At 46.9% G+C, this 19024-nt stretch overlaps 1 protein-coding gene across 1 annotated transcript; it reads right to left on the reverse strand.

Moving 5' to 3' along the window:
* Nucleotides 1–1008: 1008 nt before the first annotated feature.
* On the reverse strand, nucleotides 1009–8995 carry FGF16 (fibroblast growth factor 16). The gene is made up of 3 exons (XM_021687942.1): nucleotides 8722–8995; nucleotides 2610–2713; nucleotides 1009–1254 (listed from the first exon to the last, which is right to left on the reverse strand). The coding sequence occupies exons 1-3, from the start codon at nucleotides 8993–8995 to the stop codon at nucleotides 1009–1011; spliced, it is 624 nt and encodes a 207-aa protein (XP_021543617.1).
* Nucleotides 8996–19024: the final 10029 nt, after the last annotated feature.

The following is a 19024-nucleotide window of genomic DNA, read 5'->3' on the forward strand; positions in this document are numbered from 1 at the left end:
GAACACTCCATCAAAAACTAATGATGTTCTATGTGGTGGCTAACTGAACATCATAAAGAAAAAGCAACTCCCCCCCAAAATGAAGTCAAAGAACCAGAAAGGACTTCAGATAAGGCCCCTAAATAATGCTAGTGTTGTTGGTGATGGGTCATCTAGGCTAGGCAGTGTGATGCTGACATCAGGAGATTCTAATAGGTTGGAGAGAGAGAAGCTAACCAACCTTCTAATCCTACTAAATGTACAACTCAATGGAATTAGACAATGGTTACAATATAAAATTTTATTGCCAATAAAAGCCTTTAATAACGCATTTATCCCGTTTCAGTAGGGCCTTATTCTTTCTGATGAAAATCCAGTCATAGCATCTCTCATTAAAAATAAAATTATTTTGAAATAAATAAATATATAAAATAAATAGCATATACATTTCATAAATAGTTTGTTCTTATGCACAGTATCCATGCTTACATTTTAATATCATTTTCTTACAACCTACCCCATCTCCCACTTCCAGTGGCAGGAAAACTGCATGTCAGGACAGGTGGGAAATCTCTAGAGCCAATGCAGGGATGGCCTGCACCAGGTCATAGACCCAAGGATTTTAATGACACTTTTCCAAAGCTCTGCAAGTGGCATCTATGGAGATTCCTTGGCTTTTCATTTACCCAATGTCAAAGTATTTGGGTAGATTGTGGGGCAAGATATCCCTGGCCCTTGGCAGGGGCCCCCATTCTTTCTTGTGCCACCTCAGGGGAAAGAACATGAGTAAAGAAAAAAGTATATACAGGATTCCCTCCAGCCCACCCCCTCCACCCATCTCCCTCCCCCAAATAACCCAACCTTGATATACACTTTGAACAAAGGAACAGCTGGGTTGAGTTGAACAGGAAGTGGTCCTCTGTTATCTAAATTGATAGGAAAGAGGATTGAAAAGCTATGAGTATAGTGCTTGCAGAGACGACTGTGGCCCTAGAGTACAGGGGTCACAGAGGTCACACTAGGGGTCCATTACCTATAGCGGAAGAGGTCTCTGGACATGGAGGGCAACTTAGAAGGATCTACTGGCCTGGGCAAAAAGTGAGTAAATTTCTGGTGTCGTTTAGTCCTGTATCCCTCCCGGGGTGAGCCGTCTTTATTCAAGGCCACATAATACTGTCTCTCCGAGTCCAAGTGTTTGTACAAGGTGGAAGCATAGGTGTTGTACCAGTTTTCTTCAAATTGTTCCCGGAACACACATTCACGTGTGAGTTTCTTCTGTGAAGATGAGAAAATAAAGCAGAGCCTATTATATGACTATTTCTCCCATCCCAGCTTGCAGAAATAGCAATAACACATTGATGTTAGAAAATTTCAGTCCTATTTCCCAGTATTCCTGAGGCATCTTCTTTCCAAATAGCACAAAACAGTCCTGTCTGTATGGCCTTCATCCTCTTTCATGAACCACACAGAAATGTTTTAGGTGAGATCTTTCCCAAAGGCAGGAGACCAAAGGAGATGGCCTCACCTGGCTCTCTGAGCCTGAAAATTTCTGCTATGGCCTCCCAATGCTCCTCTGGCCCCCGAGTTTTCTCCCTACTTCGGGCAAATAATGTCAAATCCATTGAGATTACAGTCAACCATGTCACCTAACAGGCAAAGGCCTTGGATCTATATAAAGCTCCATGGGAGGTGAGTTATGATCTCTCCTAATGAAGGGTCTCAGGCCTGTCAGTTGGAAAGCTCAGAAAAGATCTCCTTGAAAAGTTCCTCCAATCTGGCTACTTCAAGCTAGCAGCTCCTGAGGCAGGTCTCTTGCCTCTGTGCCTTCTCACACTTGATCCAGCTGGCATACTACTTGCTGGGGTTGCCGATATGGAGTGCTGGGGACAGGCCTATCTCTTAGGTGTCAGGGAAAAATGTGCTCTGAGTTCATGGGGTGCAGGCAGCCAGAAAGCATGCTCTGTGACTCAAAAGGCAAACCCAGGAGTTGGGCTCCCCCAAAAGGGTTAAGGTCAGCGAAGTCACTCACCATTCCCCAGCTCTGGGCTAGCTTCCAGAATAGAGAACATGTACTGCGGCCAACCCAGTCCTAGCTGGGGACTTAGGGCTGTCACCAGACCCTGGAACCCTCACTCTTCATTTGTTTGTTTCATTTGGCCTCTGGGATTCAGCTGAAGCAGTCTGGAAATCAGGGACTGTGTTTTCAATCTCAGAATCTCTATCTGAAGGCCAGCCCTTCCACTGCCTATTTTTGTGCCAGCTCGTCTGCTACTCTTCTAGGTGCCCAGTAAAATTCATAGGTGCTCCTCGGGAGTGCAAATGCCCCCAACCCTTACCCTCTGTTGACAAACCAGCACAATTTACTGTTATCACCAGGCTGGCTGGGCCTCTAATGGAAGAGGTGAAAGCAAAGGTACCATAGAAAAGCTGATGTTTTGATGGGAACTGGATGAGTGAAAGTGTTATTATATAGCAAGCTCCTGGGCAGCCAAGAAGCACCTAGAAGACACTAATCCTTCACAGCTGATAGAAGTATTTCAAGTGCGAGATAAATGTTTTTATGTTTTTGCCTTACGTAGTCCAAACACTGATGGTAATGGCCTCTGATGAAAAGAAAACCTTCAACTTACCGACCCATATAGTTCTCCTCGCTCATTCATTCCTAAGTACAGGCCAGAGTCCACTCCCCGGATGCTGATCAACCCCACTGCCAGGCTGATAAACTCCAGGATTCCTAGAGCAAAAAAGTGAATGCCATTTCTATTACTGATGTCAAGCTAAGAGGGAGCTGTTCAGGTGACATGAGCTACCAGTCATTTATCCCCAACTGGAGGCCAGCCCTGTATACCTTTGGTGAGTTACCTCATGAAACCATCTTTTGCAGCAAGAATGGAACCTCAGAAAATGTACTGAGTCTCCCCGGGCCTCGGTTTTTCCCCATGTAAGAGGGGCGAAACAATCTGTTACTCAACACTCTTAGAGATATTATGAGGAAGAGACCACGAGCAGGCTTTGGCTATGAAAGCTCCATGATTACAAGGTACTATTGCTGTTAAATACCACCATTTCAAGAAATGGGAGGGTAGCTTTCTAAATGGAAGAACGTGGCTAGATTTCTGTATCTTCGCAAAGTCACTTCCCTCCTCCCTAGAGCACACAGCATTACCTTCTTGTCCTCTAGGCTGAATTTGTTTTGCACCTTCTTAGCTCCCATGTCCTTAAAGCCACATCAGGCTGTCAACTGCCTGCAGCTGACTCTAACAAAGGCCACACAGTCTACTCACTAAGTCTGTGTCTCCTACCTATGGCAGTAGGCAAAAAACATGGCCTGGTGAGAGCTTTCTCCTAAAATATGCTCTTAGCCAGTGCAGTCCCAGGCTGACAAGCCTGTCGTTTTTCCCCTTGTCTCTTTAGAATTTTAAGTTTATCCATGGCAAGGAGTTGACAGGTAGTACTCGACTTGATACTGATTTGAGATGTTGCAACTTTAAGGGGAAAGTTTGGAAGACATTCAGAAACATCCCTCTAGCTGACAAGGATAGACGTGAGGAGTTGGAAATGTTTTCATTTACCCAGCAGCAGCAGGAGAAAAAAAAAAAAATCAACTTCTAAGAGGGGAAAAAAGACCCAGAACTTAAAACCTGGTGGTGCTGAAGACTACAGTTTTGTCCTAAGATAGCACATCTTTTATTCTATGGATACAGACATAGCGGTCAAGTAGATTCCTCTTTGATATTCCTGTCTCTAACCATGTCTTCCAACGTACAGACCAAAGCTTGATATGACTGACTCACAGAGGCATCCAAAGGTATGAAACGAGCTCACATCTGGCTGCTTTTCTTACCCCCAAAAATGCAATTCTTAAGAGTAATCGTATTCTATCTACATAGGGAGTGGAACTGATTCCTTGATTACTTAAGAAATGAAGTGGTTAATTTTGAAATTGGACTCAAAGCTCCAGTGGGAAGTCTCCTGAAAAGCCCCAGTAATTTGGGCTGGTGGATGGGTGTGCAGATGTGGCAGCTTTAGGGCACATGTTTCCACGACCCACTTGGATCTCTTTGAAGAATGCAAAGGTCTGTTGCCATCGTATGGCCTCCGACATTGAAATCCTTCAAGTTTTATTCTCAGTCAGGTTGCTCTTAACTCCTACAGTACAAGGAAGGCATTTTGGGAAAAGAGACTGACACAAGATGGTAGGAGGAGAAGGGCAACTAGCTGGTGTCAAGTAGGGATTAAGCAGGAAGGGATGTGATGGATCAAACCCATTAGTTGCACTGTGCAAGTTGTCCGATTTGGGTTCTGCCTCGTTTAACATTTTAATAAATGACTTGTAAGAGGACATAGGGGAACCACTTACCCTAGTTCCAGAAGATGTATAGCCGAGGAGGTGACACAACAATCAAAATCCAAAGAGATTTCAAGAGGATGGGAAAATGAGCTGACTCCAACAAAATAAGCTTTAATTAGAATAAATGTAAAGTCCTGCACTTTGGTCCCCAGACGGATTACTCAAGATGTGTTGTGCTTGGGTTTTTGTTGGGGGATGGTGAGCCTCAAGTGCAGACAATTGAGTTAATCGTGCTCCTTGTCTTATGGCCTAGTATCATAATTGGTCTGTGCAGGGGCTTTTTATTCATCCATTTCTTTTTATTTCTGTATTCTGCTCTCATCCTCCTCCCCACTTCAGGCAACCATGTATATTTTCTTGAAAACACGTAATATTCTTTTGTGTTTCCATGCATTTGCTTTAAATACAAGTCAGCCCACCTCTGGAATGTGGAGATGTGGCTTAGCAACACATACACGACAATGACCAAGAGATTTGACTGAACAAGGTAAGCTCAGTATGGGTGATTCATGATATTAAAAAGCTGATGTAGAACTAGTCATGTAAAAATTAAAGTTTATCGAAAAGCTAATGTGAAACAAAGAAAAGCTAATGTGACTGAAGGCTGCACTGACAGAGGCCTAGCAACCGGCAAAAGGGAAGAGACGGCCCCACTCTGTCCCGCCTTAGAGCACACTGAGCACTGGTTTTAGTTCTACTGTGTTTAAAGAGGTCTACGGAGAAACAGGAGTGTGTTCAAAGGAGAGTGGCCAGTATGGCAGGCAAACAAGAAACCAGGTCACGGTTCGGTTCTGTGTGCTAAACTTTGAGGGACACCAACCTGCTGGAGCCTTCGAGTTTGCTAACTCTTTCCTCTTTGCTAATTCTTTCCTCTGCTTAGACAAACTGCTTCTGAGCTTCAAATCTTAGTTCCCTCATTCTCTAAGTATCTCATGTCTCTGACCACCCTGAGCTCATGAAGTAGCAGAGGGCAGCTTGTGATCTCACCGGCCAAGACCTGGTGTGAGAACAAATCATGAAACACAAGAGGTGTGGCCATTTGAGTCACCACAGTTTTTCTCCAACTCTCTGTTAACCCCGATGCCAAAGGACAGATCATACAGGAAGCCACTTGGGTTGTGTCCAGTAACAGGGGTCTCCAACAGCTGGAATCATCCCTGCCCAGCTGTCTTGGGGCATCATTTTCCTTTGCCAACTTTCCTATTAGCTGGATTCAAACTGTGGGAACCCAGGGGCACATGATGATGGAACAGATACTCCTAAACCTCCTGAATCCCAGCCAGCATGAAGGGAGAGAGAAAACAAGCTGTTTTCACATTTTCCCAGTTACAGTTGGAGAGGGGTATTAACAGCGAAGTGTGGAGGCCAAGTATCAAGCAGACAATGTTTGTCTTCAGTACTCTCGCCCCCTTCGAGGTCCAGGACCTCCCTCTACTCTGCCTCATCTTGACCTGTCCATCTCAGGCTCTGGCCTCCGCTTGACAATTTCCAGACTCTTCTTCCATCTTTTCCCCCATGGCCTCAGTCAAAACAGATCTGTCCTGAGCTCCACTGCTCCAGAACCTCGCTAGACCGTTGGCTAACGTGTCCTTGAATCAGTCTGGCTCCATGATTTGCCTGAGCCCCCTCAGTCATCCTTTCAGGGCCTTCGGGGCCAAGACAGTGCTGCTCTGGCATCCTGACAACTAAGGAGCAGACTGCTCAAAAACCAAAGCAGCTGCATTAGCCTGCCCCTTCACACCTGGTGGGAGGCCTCTCCTCCAGTCTGGCTCCCAGGCTCTGCTCTGCCAGTCCACAGGTGCCCCCTCAGGAATGTCAGTACCCCGTGAACCTCATGTAAATGCCACCAGCCAAGCAGAGATTGAAATACTCCCAACCACTGATTGAAGAATGGAGTGGGGGAGGGGGGGAGTGTAGGCTATGCCAACAGGTTATTATTTGGAGTCGTGGCTGCTCTTGGGCTCAGCCTGACTCGTTCTGAACACATGGATTCCAGGGTAATCCTTGGGGGCCCTGCTCTCCAATTACAACAAATAGCTATTTACTTTACATGGCCTTTGGAGACTACCTCCTCCCCCCAAGCAGAAATCTATAATATTTTATATCTTAAGTCTGGCCTACTTTACCCTGCTGGAATGTTGACTGCTAAGGCACTTATGGAATGTTAAAGTTTCGATTTATTGAATACCCTGGCTGATTAACTCAAATGTGGAGGGAGGAGAGTTAGCAAACTCAAACGCCACCTCTTTCTTTGCCAAAAGCTAAACTGAGAAAGAGTAAATGTGTGTTTGAAAGTTGGCAGGGGAGGTTACAAAGAGACAGCTTTGACTAGTTATCATTTCCTTTACAGGAAATACATGGAACTGCCAGGAAGCCAGGGAAGGAGGAAAGGGAAAAGGTGGTGCAGAGGTGGTCTCAGGCAGTGTTATTTTAAAAGGCAAAACCAAAAATGAAGCAGTCAGTGAAGCAGCAATGAAAACATCCCTTCCTCCTGCCAGTTTTATTTCCTTTGGTTTCTCCTTAAACTTACCCTTAGCAGGCCTGAGAGATGAAAGGAAATCAAGATGTGTCCTTAGGGAGGTAATTAAAGACCACTTATCCCAAGAGCCTATTACTAATTTATGTTGACCTTGTAGGTTATTGGGCTCAGCTCAGGCACGGAGTCAGACAAACGCTAGCTGCTGGAAGCCAAGCTCATAGTTTCTCCACCTCTGTTGCTCCCACCCTACATTTCTCCCTCATTTCGCGATTTTTCTTTTTATATACCAGGAATGAGCTACTCCAATATCTTCAGGCCATTTCTGGGAGACTTTGGGAGGTTCTGAGGCCGGGGTGGGAGTCCCATTCCTTCCGAAGAGGAACAAAAGGGAACTGCAAAGTCACGAGTGATGGAAGGGGAAGGAGCCAAGTTAATACTCCCTCTTCCCTGACCGCACCTATCACCCTTTGGAGGACCCGCTGCAAATTCATACAGACACCTGCACCCCTCCATTACTCCCACCCCACACACAACCCACTGTCCTCCAGATCTGTGAGGGCCTTTTTCCAAGATGACATAGACCTCATTAGGGTTCCTGCTTGCTCCCAGCAAGGAAGACCAGCCCTGACCTTAAGTTGTTTGCTAGACTTGGCCTTGCCCAGGCACTGGCCTCTGGGACCCCCACCCCTGCCCCCGCCCTGCCTTTTACTGTGCACTCCAGATGCAGCTCTAGCAAGGCAGGGGAATAGGCAGATGGGGAGGTTGGGGGGGGAGGGTGGGATAAAGAAGGCAACGGGTATCATGCCGGAGGGTTGGCAGAGCCTCTTACTGGCTTAGGGATAGAAGGTGTCCTTGGGCCACAGGGTTCTTGGGAAGAAGTAGAGGGCATTGGGGGATGGGGTTCCCAAGTAAAGGTAGCTGTCACAGCACCTGAATTATGGTTTAGTAGAGAATAGGAAATTGAAAATAAAAATGGCCAAATTACTGAGGAATGAACACATTTGTTTAGAAACCTAATGATCTCCATCCCACATCAAGGTTTATACTAATTATGTTTTGTATGTGAGACAGGCAGCTGTGCCCTTTCAACAATCCGCCGGGTGTTGAGCAGAGAAAATCCTGTTCGGAGCCTGTACATTTCCTGTCCTGGGCCCAGGAGACACCTGTTTCTGGGGCTGGGAGTGGGCCCAGGACCGTTTCCTCCCTGTGAGGCAAGGAGTCCAGACGTATGTCCAGGCAAAAGCAGACCCAGGGCTGTGCCCTTCCAGAGTGGACAGCGGGAGGCTTCCCCAGTTTCTCCAAGACCCAGCTCGCGCCTTGCTGCCCGGACTGGCCTCCTCCCTGGGCAGAGCAAGCCAGACGCAGGCAGGTGCCACGGCTGCCGGCTGCCGAGTCCCCGTCTGCCAAAAGCGATTCCGGCGTGGACCGCGCGCCCACGACATCCACAGCCCAGGAAGGCTTCTGCGGCAGACAATCGGCCGCGACAACCCCGCTGCCCTCGAGACGCCGCGCCACAGCCACGGTCCCTGGCCTCCTCGGCGGGTGGCGGGCGCTCCTACCCTTCTCCAGCTCCACCTGCTTTTCATCCTAAGCGCGGCGTCGGGTGTCAGAATGCTCCCCCGGCTACGGGGGAGGGAAGAAGGGTGGAGTGGGGGAATGAGAGGCCGCACCTCAAGGCGCCCCCGCCTCCTCCCGAGAGCGTCTGAGGGTGCCAGGCGCCCTGACGCCGCGCGGCTCAAGTTTGCGCCATCCGATCCCGCCTGCCCCGCGTCCCTGGCCGTCTCCCGCCTCGACGGGCCCGGACGGCACGGAGCTGGGGGCGGCCCGCGCGGGCCCAGAGCCGGAGCCCCGCGCCGTTGGCTCCCCAGCGAGCCGTCCGCTTGCTTCCCGTCCCTCCCGGCCGCGTCCTCACCGAAACGGCTGTGGTCATGGCGGGTGCCGTGCACTGTGCCGTTGGGGAAGATCTCCAGGTGGAAGCCGGTGCGGCAGTAGAGCTGGCGACGCCGCAGGATCCCCTTCAGGTGGGCGAAGTCTGTGGGCGAGCCGCGCTGCAGCTTCCCCTCGATCTGGCCTAGGCGCTCGTTCAGGAAACCCGGGGAGTCAGCTAAGGGCACGGTCCCCAGAGACGAGGAGAAGCCGTGCAGATCCCAGTCCAAGGAGGCGAAGACCCCCCCCACCTCCGCCATGGCGGGGTGCGCGGGGCCGAGCTGGGGCCGCGGGGCGCCAACTACCTCTCCCTCAGCGAGCGCAGGCGACTCCGCGGCGCTTGTTCGCTCCCTCGCTCGCTCCGCGCTCTGCCTAGCTGCAGTCGACGTCTGTTCGCGTCCAAGGAACTTCTCAGCGGCGGGGCAACGAGCTCCTGACCTTGCTCTCAGTCAAAGTGGCGCTTCCCTTACGCGTCCATCTCCCTAGGCCTCTCATAGCTGGCTTCGTCGAGCTATCAGATGCAAACGGCACTTTATATACATACCCACTCCCCTTACATTGACATATTGGATATTTAAATACAAGCCACACCTCACTGGCATCCCCTCGGAGATTGGTGTGTGGGTCCCCCCCCCCCCTTGTATCCATTTGGCTCTTTTTGGAAGGGAGGGGGTGAGGGAGGAGAGAGCGAGCGAGCTTCACTCCCTCTTTTATTATGAAAAAAATGGCAGGAAAAAGCTACACATTGCAGTGAGGCATAACTGCTTTTGGCAGGTTTTTCTTAAACTGCTGATGAAATAACGGAGCCCAGTGCGTGGAGACTGTTGGCGCCCACGTCCACTCAGGCCTGTTGAGTGGAGGTCTGTTGGCTGCGCGGGGGCAGTTCCCACCTCCCACGCGTCGTCAGGCTCCTCGCGTTCGGAAAGTGGCTTGAGACCAGGGCTGGGGGTTCACGCGTTCCTGAGCCCTTCTGGTTCCCCAGCTGGTCGAAAACTGCAGAAGGGGCGCCTGGCCCGGGACTGGGGCTCCTTGGTTTCTTTGTTCTGTTGCCCATCCCCAGTCCCACTCCCCACCTGTAGGTCGGTGGGGGCTGAGGAAGTGGAAAATCCGGAAGCGAATGAAGTTGCAAAATTTGGGAATGGGGGTGGTAGCGGTCCCTGCCGGCACCAAGGCGGGGTCTTTAAGGGGTCTGGGAGGAGCGGGAAACCCCACGGAGGAAAGAAGCCTTTTATTTTTTTTTTTTTTTTAAGGGACGTTTACAGCTTAGGAAAAGTATGGGGGAGTAGAAATAGAAAGTGATCTTTTTGAAAACCGATCTCCACTGGCTTTCTGGGCGCGCTTTTACAAGGCTCTTGAGAGCAAACCCGATGAGAGGCCATTGGAAGGCTGGTGGGGGCTTCCCCCCACCTCTTTTCTTGTTGGAAACAGGTGTTTCCTTGCTGTGTCCTGTGTCCTGCTCCGAGATATTCTATCAGGAAGAGCCGCAGTTGGAGCAGGAACTGGCGGCAGTCAAGGGCAACCCGTAGCGTCAAGAAGACCTGGGGAGCAGGTGCCCAGCCTGCCCAGCTCCCCCACGCCTCTGCCCCACACCTGAACCCTGGGGCCCCTCTCAGGCCCTGGCCCTCAGCGACCCCCTTGCCTATTCACCTGCGTTGTCGCCTGCGGTTTGCACCCGCAGTGGGCTCTGGCTGTGTTACGGTCTCCCGCAGGAGAAGCTGAGCAGAGCGAGCACCTCCACCTCCACCGCACTCCCGCCTTTGCAGCGCCTCCTGCTGGAGAACCCGTGTCTCACGGCCAGTTTGAACTCAGGGTCTCCCTGAGAAGAAAACCGATTTAGCTCTTCAGTTAGGGCAATTTGATTTCTGCTCCTGGGCACCCACGTGCACCGCAGGCTCACTCTGTGGAACTGTAGCAATTCTCGGTTTGGAACATCGTGGCTTGGTTCTGGTGTGCCTCCTTAGCCTAAGACAGAACCTCCTGAGCCAAGCACAAGATCCGGCACACAGTAGGTGCTCAGAAATCATCTTCTGATGTGCTCCCACTAGTCGGGGACACAGATGAAAATGCTCTTCCCATTGTAAGGGACACAGAAATGCAAACGATGGCGTCCCTATTGGAGTATTTATGGATGAAAGGACAGGCTATCTGGGATTTACTGTAATCCAGTGTGAGACGGCAGAGGGAGTGGAGGTATAGTTGCAATGATAGTGTTCATAGGTTACTCATTGTTGAGGCTGGGTGATGCGTACATGGATGTTCAATTTAAATTCCCTCTACTTGATATAAAAACATACACACGTGAACTCTTTCATAATAAAAAGCTTTTGAAAGTGGGACTGACATAAAACGAGGAAATCATTCCTTCGTTCTTCATTCTTCCCTTTGAAGAGGTGGTGAATTTAGTGAGAAGGTAGGGCAGAGGGGCGGAGGTTAAGACAAGTACATAAAAGACTAGAGGACCTGGGTGGCTCAGTCAGTGAAGCGGCTGCCTTCAGCGCAGGTCATGATCTCGGGGTCCTGGGATGGAGCCCCCCCTTCGCACTCAGCTGGGAATCTGCTTGTCCCTCTCCCTCTGCCCCTCCCCCCGCTTGTGCTCCCTCTGTCTCTCTCTCGAATAAATAAAATCTTTAAACGTCTAGAATACCAGCTAGTATAAGGTGCACAGTGCTGTGTGAATTCAGAAGGCAGAAAGAAGACTGATCTGGGGCTTTAGGGCTAGATTCTGGGCCAAAGTGTGGCCTTTGTAATGGATGGACCTTGAAGGGAAGATGGGAAGGATCTTGCAAATTTTGATGGGCCACTTCCAGGAAGGGGAAAAGAGTAACAAAGCAAATGGGACAATTTAAATGATAAAGACTAATTCTTGGGAGTTTTAATGTCACATGAAACAATGTAGATGAAACTGCTTTGAGAAATATGTGATTGTAAAGGATTTAGATGTCTCTGTGATGATATAAATAACGCGTTGATAATGGTGAAAGGCCATTTCCTCAACAATTACTTCAGGGAATTTCTGCATTCTTTGTCCCCCAACATTCCTAAAGTCACCAACCACAGTTGCAGATCTGGTGTCCTACCTGACCAAAGGTCAGGGATATAAGCATTCTATCGCCCCTCTGGGGCTTTTCTGAGATTAAGCTGACTGATGATTCTATTTTAAAGATTTTACTTATTTATTGATTTGAGAGAGAGAGGGAGAGTGAGTGGGGGGAGGGGCAGCGGGAGAGGGAGAGAGAATCCCAAGCCAACGACTCCGTGCTGAATGCAGAGCTGAGGTGGGCTCCATCTCACAACCCAGAGATCAAGACCTGAGCCAAAACCAAGGGTGGACACTTAATTGACTGAACCACCCAGGCGCCGCTGATGATTCTATTATAAACAATGTTTCCATGAAGTGGTCCAATTGACAGCACTTTTATGAGAGTTATTTAATTTTCACAACATTGTGGATTAGGAAGTGCCATATCCCTATTTTAGAGGGGAGGTTAGGTGACTAACAGAATCATATAGTTAATAAGCAGAGTCGTAATTTCATCTCAGATCCACTGGGGGCAAATTACTGTCAATTTATGGGTCTTGGGATTATGCAAAGATCAGTGTGTTGAGGACAGTGAGATATCAGAATATTTTGGTTAAAAGAAAACCCTCAGCAGGACACAACCTCTGGCCAGGGTTGTGTTGGATATATGGGATGAGAGGCAAATGTACATGAAAAAAGAAGCAACCCACACTGGATTGAGGACAACACTTTTAAAGTGAAGATGACTTCACAGTGGTGTTGTGAGGATGTAATGAAGTCACCGATGGAAAGTGTCCAGCATTCTGTCTGGTACATAGAAGACACTCAGCACATCTGAGATTCCATCCTTCTTTCCCAATATCTCATAGGGTTGATATGAAAAATAAAGCAACCTATGTGAAAAAGACATAGAAAAAAAAAAAACTCCTTAAGAAACAAGAGAGTTCTGACTCGGGCTGTAAGTGACCAGAAACTGGGGGCAGCCCGCTGGGATCTGTTCCTTGAGGAAGGAGACAGTGAGGCTAATAATGCTGGTACTCACTCCCCACCCCCACCACTCACTGCCCCCTACACACCCAGGAGGTGGGAAAGATGTCTGGAATTGTTGCTCAGCCTAGTTCTTAATTTTCCCTACAGCTTATAAATGTTTTCTCCTTTCTAACTTAGTTTCCCCGAGAAGGGGCATGGGGAGCTGTATTGCTAGGCAAATCCTGAAGGGGGTGTAGTTAATACCATCAATTGCTCCTATTTACTGGGCCCTCACCTTGGGTTAAGCATTGCCCTAGGTGCTTTACGTGCATTATCTTCCTAAGCCTTATCGCAACTCTGAGAAACAGTTTTGTTCCCATTTCACAGCTGAGGAAGCTGAGGCACAAAGATATTCAATAATTGGTAGCAGAGGTTGGACTTAAACTGTTGATTTTAAGTTAGGACCTGACCCTAGCATTACACCGCCTCGGTCTATTTACTTCAAAAAGAACTTATATTGCTCCTTTATCCTTTGTTCCTACCTTTCCTTTCTTTCTGCTTTCCTTGTGGAAAAGTATATAGTGTAGCAGTTGCACACTTCATCTCTGGTGTCAGACTGCCTGGGTTCAAATCCCAACTTGAAGCCATTCTAGGTGTTGAAGCCTCAGTTTCCTCTTTCTGGATGATGATGACGATGACGATAGTCATGACCTCCTAGGGTTGCTGTGAGGTTTAAATGAAATAATACACAGAATGTACTTAAACCTGTGCCTGGCACATATTAAGTGGTCATTGTTCTTAGTATTATTTACATCCTGCCTGGCCCTAGTCCGATTTCCTCCCCAGGTTTCCTCAAGCCATGCTCATTTTTTCCTAAGGGAGAGATGAGAGCACTGGCAGAGTCATCCCAAAGCAATCAGTTTCAATTCTATTACCCCTTCTCTGTGATATTGGGCCAGTCTTGTTCTCTCTGGGCTTTAGAGGCTTGTCTCAGAAATGAGGTGACCAAACTGTCACCTGTCTGTGGGCAGGCAGGTAATGACAGAGTGGCGGTCTGAGAAAAACAGGAAATTGCTCTTTTGTAAATTCCATATACTGAACATTCTAAGTGCCTGGCATTATCTAAGTGCCTTACATTTAAATCACATCACACCACCACCAGGTAGATGCTATTATTACTCCGATTTCTAACGGATGGCAAAACTGAGGGCTAGAAAGATTAAGTAACTTGCTCAAGGTGATACAGATTATAGGTGCTGGGGCTGAAATTCAGACCCTGGAAAGTGGCCTCAGAGTCCATCCTGTTGGTCACCACACTACTCTGAAAAAGTGTTGGGACCTGGTTCAAAAGAGACAGTGTTATGATGTTACCCAATCTTCTTCTGGACAAGAAAAATCCAGGTAAAAAGAGCAGTCTTTTTTTTCTTCTAGGGGGTTTATAGCTGAGTTTGAGAAGTCTGCAAAAAGTCAGACTACATTCCGATTTCCCCACTCCAACTCTAGGGCGCAAAGAGGAAAGGAAGTCTCTTTGGCTGGAACAAGCCCCCATCTTACCTGTCTGGTCAGTCTCCTGCAGTGAGAGTCAAGTCTCAAGTCTCCTTTGGGCCTACCTGCAATGAGGATAGGTAATGAACCATTTATTCTGGCTGTAACTTGCCATTAGTTGGCAGGTGATGACATCTTTGTGAAATGATCTGTTAGTTCTTTGAGAGGAATGGGACACTGTGGAATGTGGCTCTAACCCTGGAAACCTGGGTCAATTCTCAACCTGGAGTGTGTGACTGTGAATATGAGTATCAATGGTGGATGTGTAGGTTCGGAGCTGAGTGTTGGGGGAGAAGTGTGGGCCGAGACTATGATTGTATTGGTTTTCCCAACACAAATGCATGCTTATATTTGTATTTGTGACACTGTGCAGAAGAATTTGCTTATGTCTGTGTAATAGCAAGAGTTGTGTGTTTAAGGTGTGAATAGGTGGATGAAAGTATGTGAATCTACAGAGCTCCTGCTTATTTGCCCAAAGAATATATATGAGGGTTGTGAAGCTAAACTCATTTGAATCCAAAGTCACTTCCTTTTTTTTTTAACCTGAGATGATTTAGTCCCACAACCTGATGACACATTTACCTCAGGAGATAGAGAAGCCAGCTGGGGGGCTTCTCTGAGGTCCCAGTTTCCTTGGAACCTTGCCCAGGTAGCCTTTTAACATCTCTTTCACACATAAATGAAGGGAAAAAGCAGGGTCTTAAGATCAGCTCTTTGCTTCCTGGCTATGGCCTCCAATTAGGAGGACTGCCTCTCTGCTTTGCTTCTCTCTCCCTAAAACTGGGGACTTTATTCCATTTCTGTGAGGGGTTTAAATCTCATCAGTTACACTCTGATTTCTGGATATTCGGCATTTTATTTGCTGTGTTTGAAGCTATAGAAAGAGACTCAATGTTCTGGTCTGCTCTCAGAACTGCTGGTGCCACAGGCTTCCCTAAGGATAGGTTGTATAACCCAGGGAAAGAAAAAAATTGCTGTAGGCTACAAGGGGCAAGAACAGAGTTAGCAAGGAGTGGCAAGTGTAGTTCATGGCCAAGAGTTACTGGAGCAAGTCACCAGGAAGAAATGTACATTCTGATGGGGGTGATTGTGGTCCTAGCTCTTGCTGAACTACTGTCTGGGACTTTGGCTAAATTATTTCTCATCTGCGGACCTCAGTTTTCCTAACTGTGGAAAGAGGGGGCTGGACTAGATCAGCCTCCCCACACTTTTTATTTATTTATTTTAAACAAATAAAGTATTATTTGTTTCAGGGGTACAGGTCTGTGATTCATCAGTCTTACACAACACACAGCACTCCCCACAACACATACCCTCCCCAATGTCCATCACCCAGCCACCCGTCCCCTCCCCTCCCTCCTCTCCAGCAACCCTCAGTTTGTTTTTTTAACTGAAGTAACCCTAATGACAGAGGAGAGGAAAAATGAAATCCCCAGCATGGGTAGGGGAGAGGGGTTGAACGGGGTAACCCAAAGCAGCCTACTGCAAGCTCCAAGTATCTTTGAGGTCTTATGTTTTATCCTAAAAATGTATGCAAAGTTTGCATTTTCCTACACGATATAGCCATATTTGTTTTAATATAGAAGTATTTTAAATTTATTTTTTTTTAAAGATTTTATTTATTTTTTTTGACAGATAGAGACATAGCGAGAGAGGGAACACAAGCAAGGGGAGTGGGAGAGGGAGAAGCAGGCCTCCCGCTGAGCCGGGAGCCCTATGCGGGGCTCGATGCGGGGCTCGATGCGGGCTCGATCCCAGGACTCTGGGACATGACCTGAGCTGAAGGCAGACACTTAACGACTGAGCCACCCGGGCGCCCCTTAAATTTCTTATACTCTAGTAAAATGGACACTCTAAGGAAGCATTCCATGTTTATCCTGTGGCTTTGTGGACCCCCTGGCACACTGCCATGGACCCCCCAGAGGAGTGCATGCCCCAGTTTAAAAGTTTGAGAGTAAAGATTCCTTTCAGCTCTGACACTCTGTGGTTTAATGACCTGGGAATACCTTTGGTGTCTTTGATAGCTGCTCCCCAGGATGCTGGACTTTTTTTTTTTTTTTTTTTTTTTTTTTTTTTTTTTTTCGATGGCTGCGTCTGAGCACTCTGTTTTCTAGCCAGTTGTGCAAAAATAATGGAAAACCCTGATTTTGTTTCTAGACCAAGCATCTCCAGTGTGTCTTTGCTGAGCCCCAACTACAGGCTCAGGCTTATGCAAAGTGTCCTGAGGGAGGTCAAGAAGGATACTTAGGGTACTATTGTGGAGCATAAACTAGCTTACATGAAGCAACAGAGGTTAAGAGTTTGATGAGTTAAATACTAAATTGTGTGGTGTAGATTTTAAGTGCTGTAGAGGTTAAGAAGCAGGACACAGATGTGGTTCCTGGAAGAGGTAATAGAGCTAGCGAGGGGTTTTGAAGAATGAGCATGGTTCAGATAAATGGAGTGGAGGAAGAGTGGTATTACAGGTAGGAGGAGGGCATGAGTAAAGGTCTGGAGGCTGTCAGGATTGTGGCCTGCTTAGGCCTAGGCTAGAGTCTTGCTCAGTGGCAGGAGGCATGGACAGCTGAAGTAGAGTCATTTCCTCCCTGGGCATGAGTTTTAGCTACTTACCAGTCCACTGTCTTTTTTTTTTTCTTTCTTTTTCTTAATACAGGAGGCTGTGACTAGGGCTGAATCACTCTTCTGCAAGGAGTCAGAAATCTTTGGAACAAAACAAAATGACCCTCAGAAAGGGATTTGGGAGAGAGAGTGGAGCATAAAAAATATCCAAATGACCTCATACACTGTCATTCAATCCAATCTGTGATTAGATGTAGGTTTATTCTGTAAGCCATTAGATTTCTGGTCTTTTGGGTGCATGTTATTTCTTCTGGTTTTTTTAATTGAAGTATAGTAGACATACAATATTATATTAGTTTCAGGTATATAACGTAGTGATTCAATAATTATATACATTACAAAATGCTCACCATGATAAGTGTAGTTACCATCTGTCAACATACAAAATTACTACAATATTATTGACTATATTCTCTATGCTGTGCTTTTTATCCCTGTGACTTATTTATTTTATAACTGGAAGTTTGTACCTCTTACTCCCCTTCACTTATTTCATCCCCCTGCTCCTTCCCCTCCAGCAAACACGAGTTTGTTCTCTGTATTTATGAGCCTGTTTCTGTCTTTTGTTTGTTCATTTGTTTTTTTTTTTTTTTTGATTCCACAAAAGTGAAATCATATGGTATTTGTCTTTTTCTGGTCTGACTTCTTTCACTTAGCATAATACCCTCTAGATACATACATGTTGTCACAAAGGGCAAGATTTCATTATTTCTGATGGCTGAGTAATATTCCACATGCACACGCACACACACACACACCACTTCTTTATCCATTCATCTATTGATGGACATCCTCTGGTTTTCTTTAATTTACTGGTAAAGGTTCCTTTCAAGGGAGTCTGGATAGTACCTGCACAGTGCATATGGTTCAGGACAGCCTAGAGCACAAGGGGGTTCAAAGCATCTGTCCATGCCACCTCAGAGCAGAGGGTGTGAGCCAGAATGAAGGGACCTACCCATGACCCGCTGGTAACTGGAGATGGTGATACCAGAACTGCCTCAGAGCATAACTTAAGGAGAGACACACCCAAGAGGAGCAGAGTCAGTGTCAAGGGGAGGTTTTAACAACAAGCCCAGGGAGGACTAGGTTGTGGGTTGGCGGTCAGGACCAGGGAGCCTAGCAGCATCCTTTAGATAAGGGTCTAGGTAGTGAGCCGGTGTCAAGGAAGTGCAGTTGAGGGTGGCAAGGACTCATTACCAATAGGTTAGAAATCTAAACAAAGTAGAAATGTTAATATGACTCACAAAAATAAGGAGGTGATAGGAGAGATAACAAGCAGAGATGAATAAGTGACGGTTTTTTGAACTACTTTATTGAAGCATAATGACATATAAAAAGCTGTACGTATTTAATATACACAACTTGATGTGTTTGGGGATAAATATATACCCATGAAACCATCACCACAATCTATGCCATAAACATATCCATCACCTGCAAAAGTTTCATCTCATCCTCTTTGTTTTTTTTAATTATTATTACTATTATTTTTGGTGATAAGAACACTTAACATAAGATCTACTTTCTTAGCCAAATTTTAAGTATACAATATGATATTATTAACCATAAGTACTATACTGTACAGTAGATCTCTAGGGCTTATTCATTTACCATAACTGAGTGTTGATTTGTTATTCTTTCCTACCAGGGAATCAAATGATAACATCTAAAACTGAAATATGTAAATTTTAAAGTACTCCAGGGGCACCTAGCTGGCTCAGTCTGTAAAGCATGTGACTCTTGATCTCAGGGTCATCAGCTCTAGCCCCACATTGGATGTAGAGTTTACCTAAAAATTTTTTTTTAAAGTACTCCAATTGTGAGAAAGGACCCAGGTTGGGTAGGGATTGGAGGAACTGGCAAGGAAGCCCCCTCTCCCCTCAGTGCTAGAAGAATTTGGATGCCTAGGGAACTACAGGGTCTCAGATATTGAGGGCGTAAGATAGGAGCTCAATCACAGGAAATGGGTATAAGGCAGGAACCTAGACGTTAGGGAAGGGACAAGAGCCCAGTTACTGGAACTGGAATTATGAGATCCGAGCAGGGCCAGACACTACTTACTTGAGCCTCAGCTGGTGAGGTGTGGATGGAGATGTCTTATATTTTCTCCTGATTCAGAATAGAATAAATCCCAGAG

The sequence above is a fragment of the Neomonachus schauinslandi genome, chromosome X (genome assembly GCF_002201575.2).
Source record: "Neomonachus schauinslandi chromosome X, ASM220157v2, whole genome shotgun sequence".
In the NCBI taxonomy this organism is placed as follows: domain Eukaryota; kingdom Metazoa; phylum Chordata; class Mammalia; order Carnivora; family Phocidae; genus Neomonachus; species Neomonachus schauinslandi.

Excerpts from the sequence above, each read along its gene's own strand:
- FGF16 (XM_021687942.1), bottom strand. The coding sequence starts at position 8,995 with ATGGCGGAGGTGGGGGGGGTCTTCGCCTCCTTGGACTGGGATCTGCAC. Across the intron at positions 2,714-8,721 it reads CCATGACCACAGCCGTTTCG|GAATCCTGGAGTTTATCAGC; the intron begins GTGAGGACGCGG and ends TTTTTGCTCTAG. Across the intron at positions 1,255-2,609 it reads GAGGAGAACTATATGGGTCG|AAGAAACTCACACGTGAATG; the intron begins GTAAGTTGAAGG and ends TCATCTTCACAG.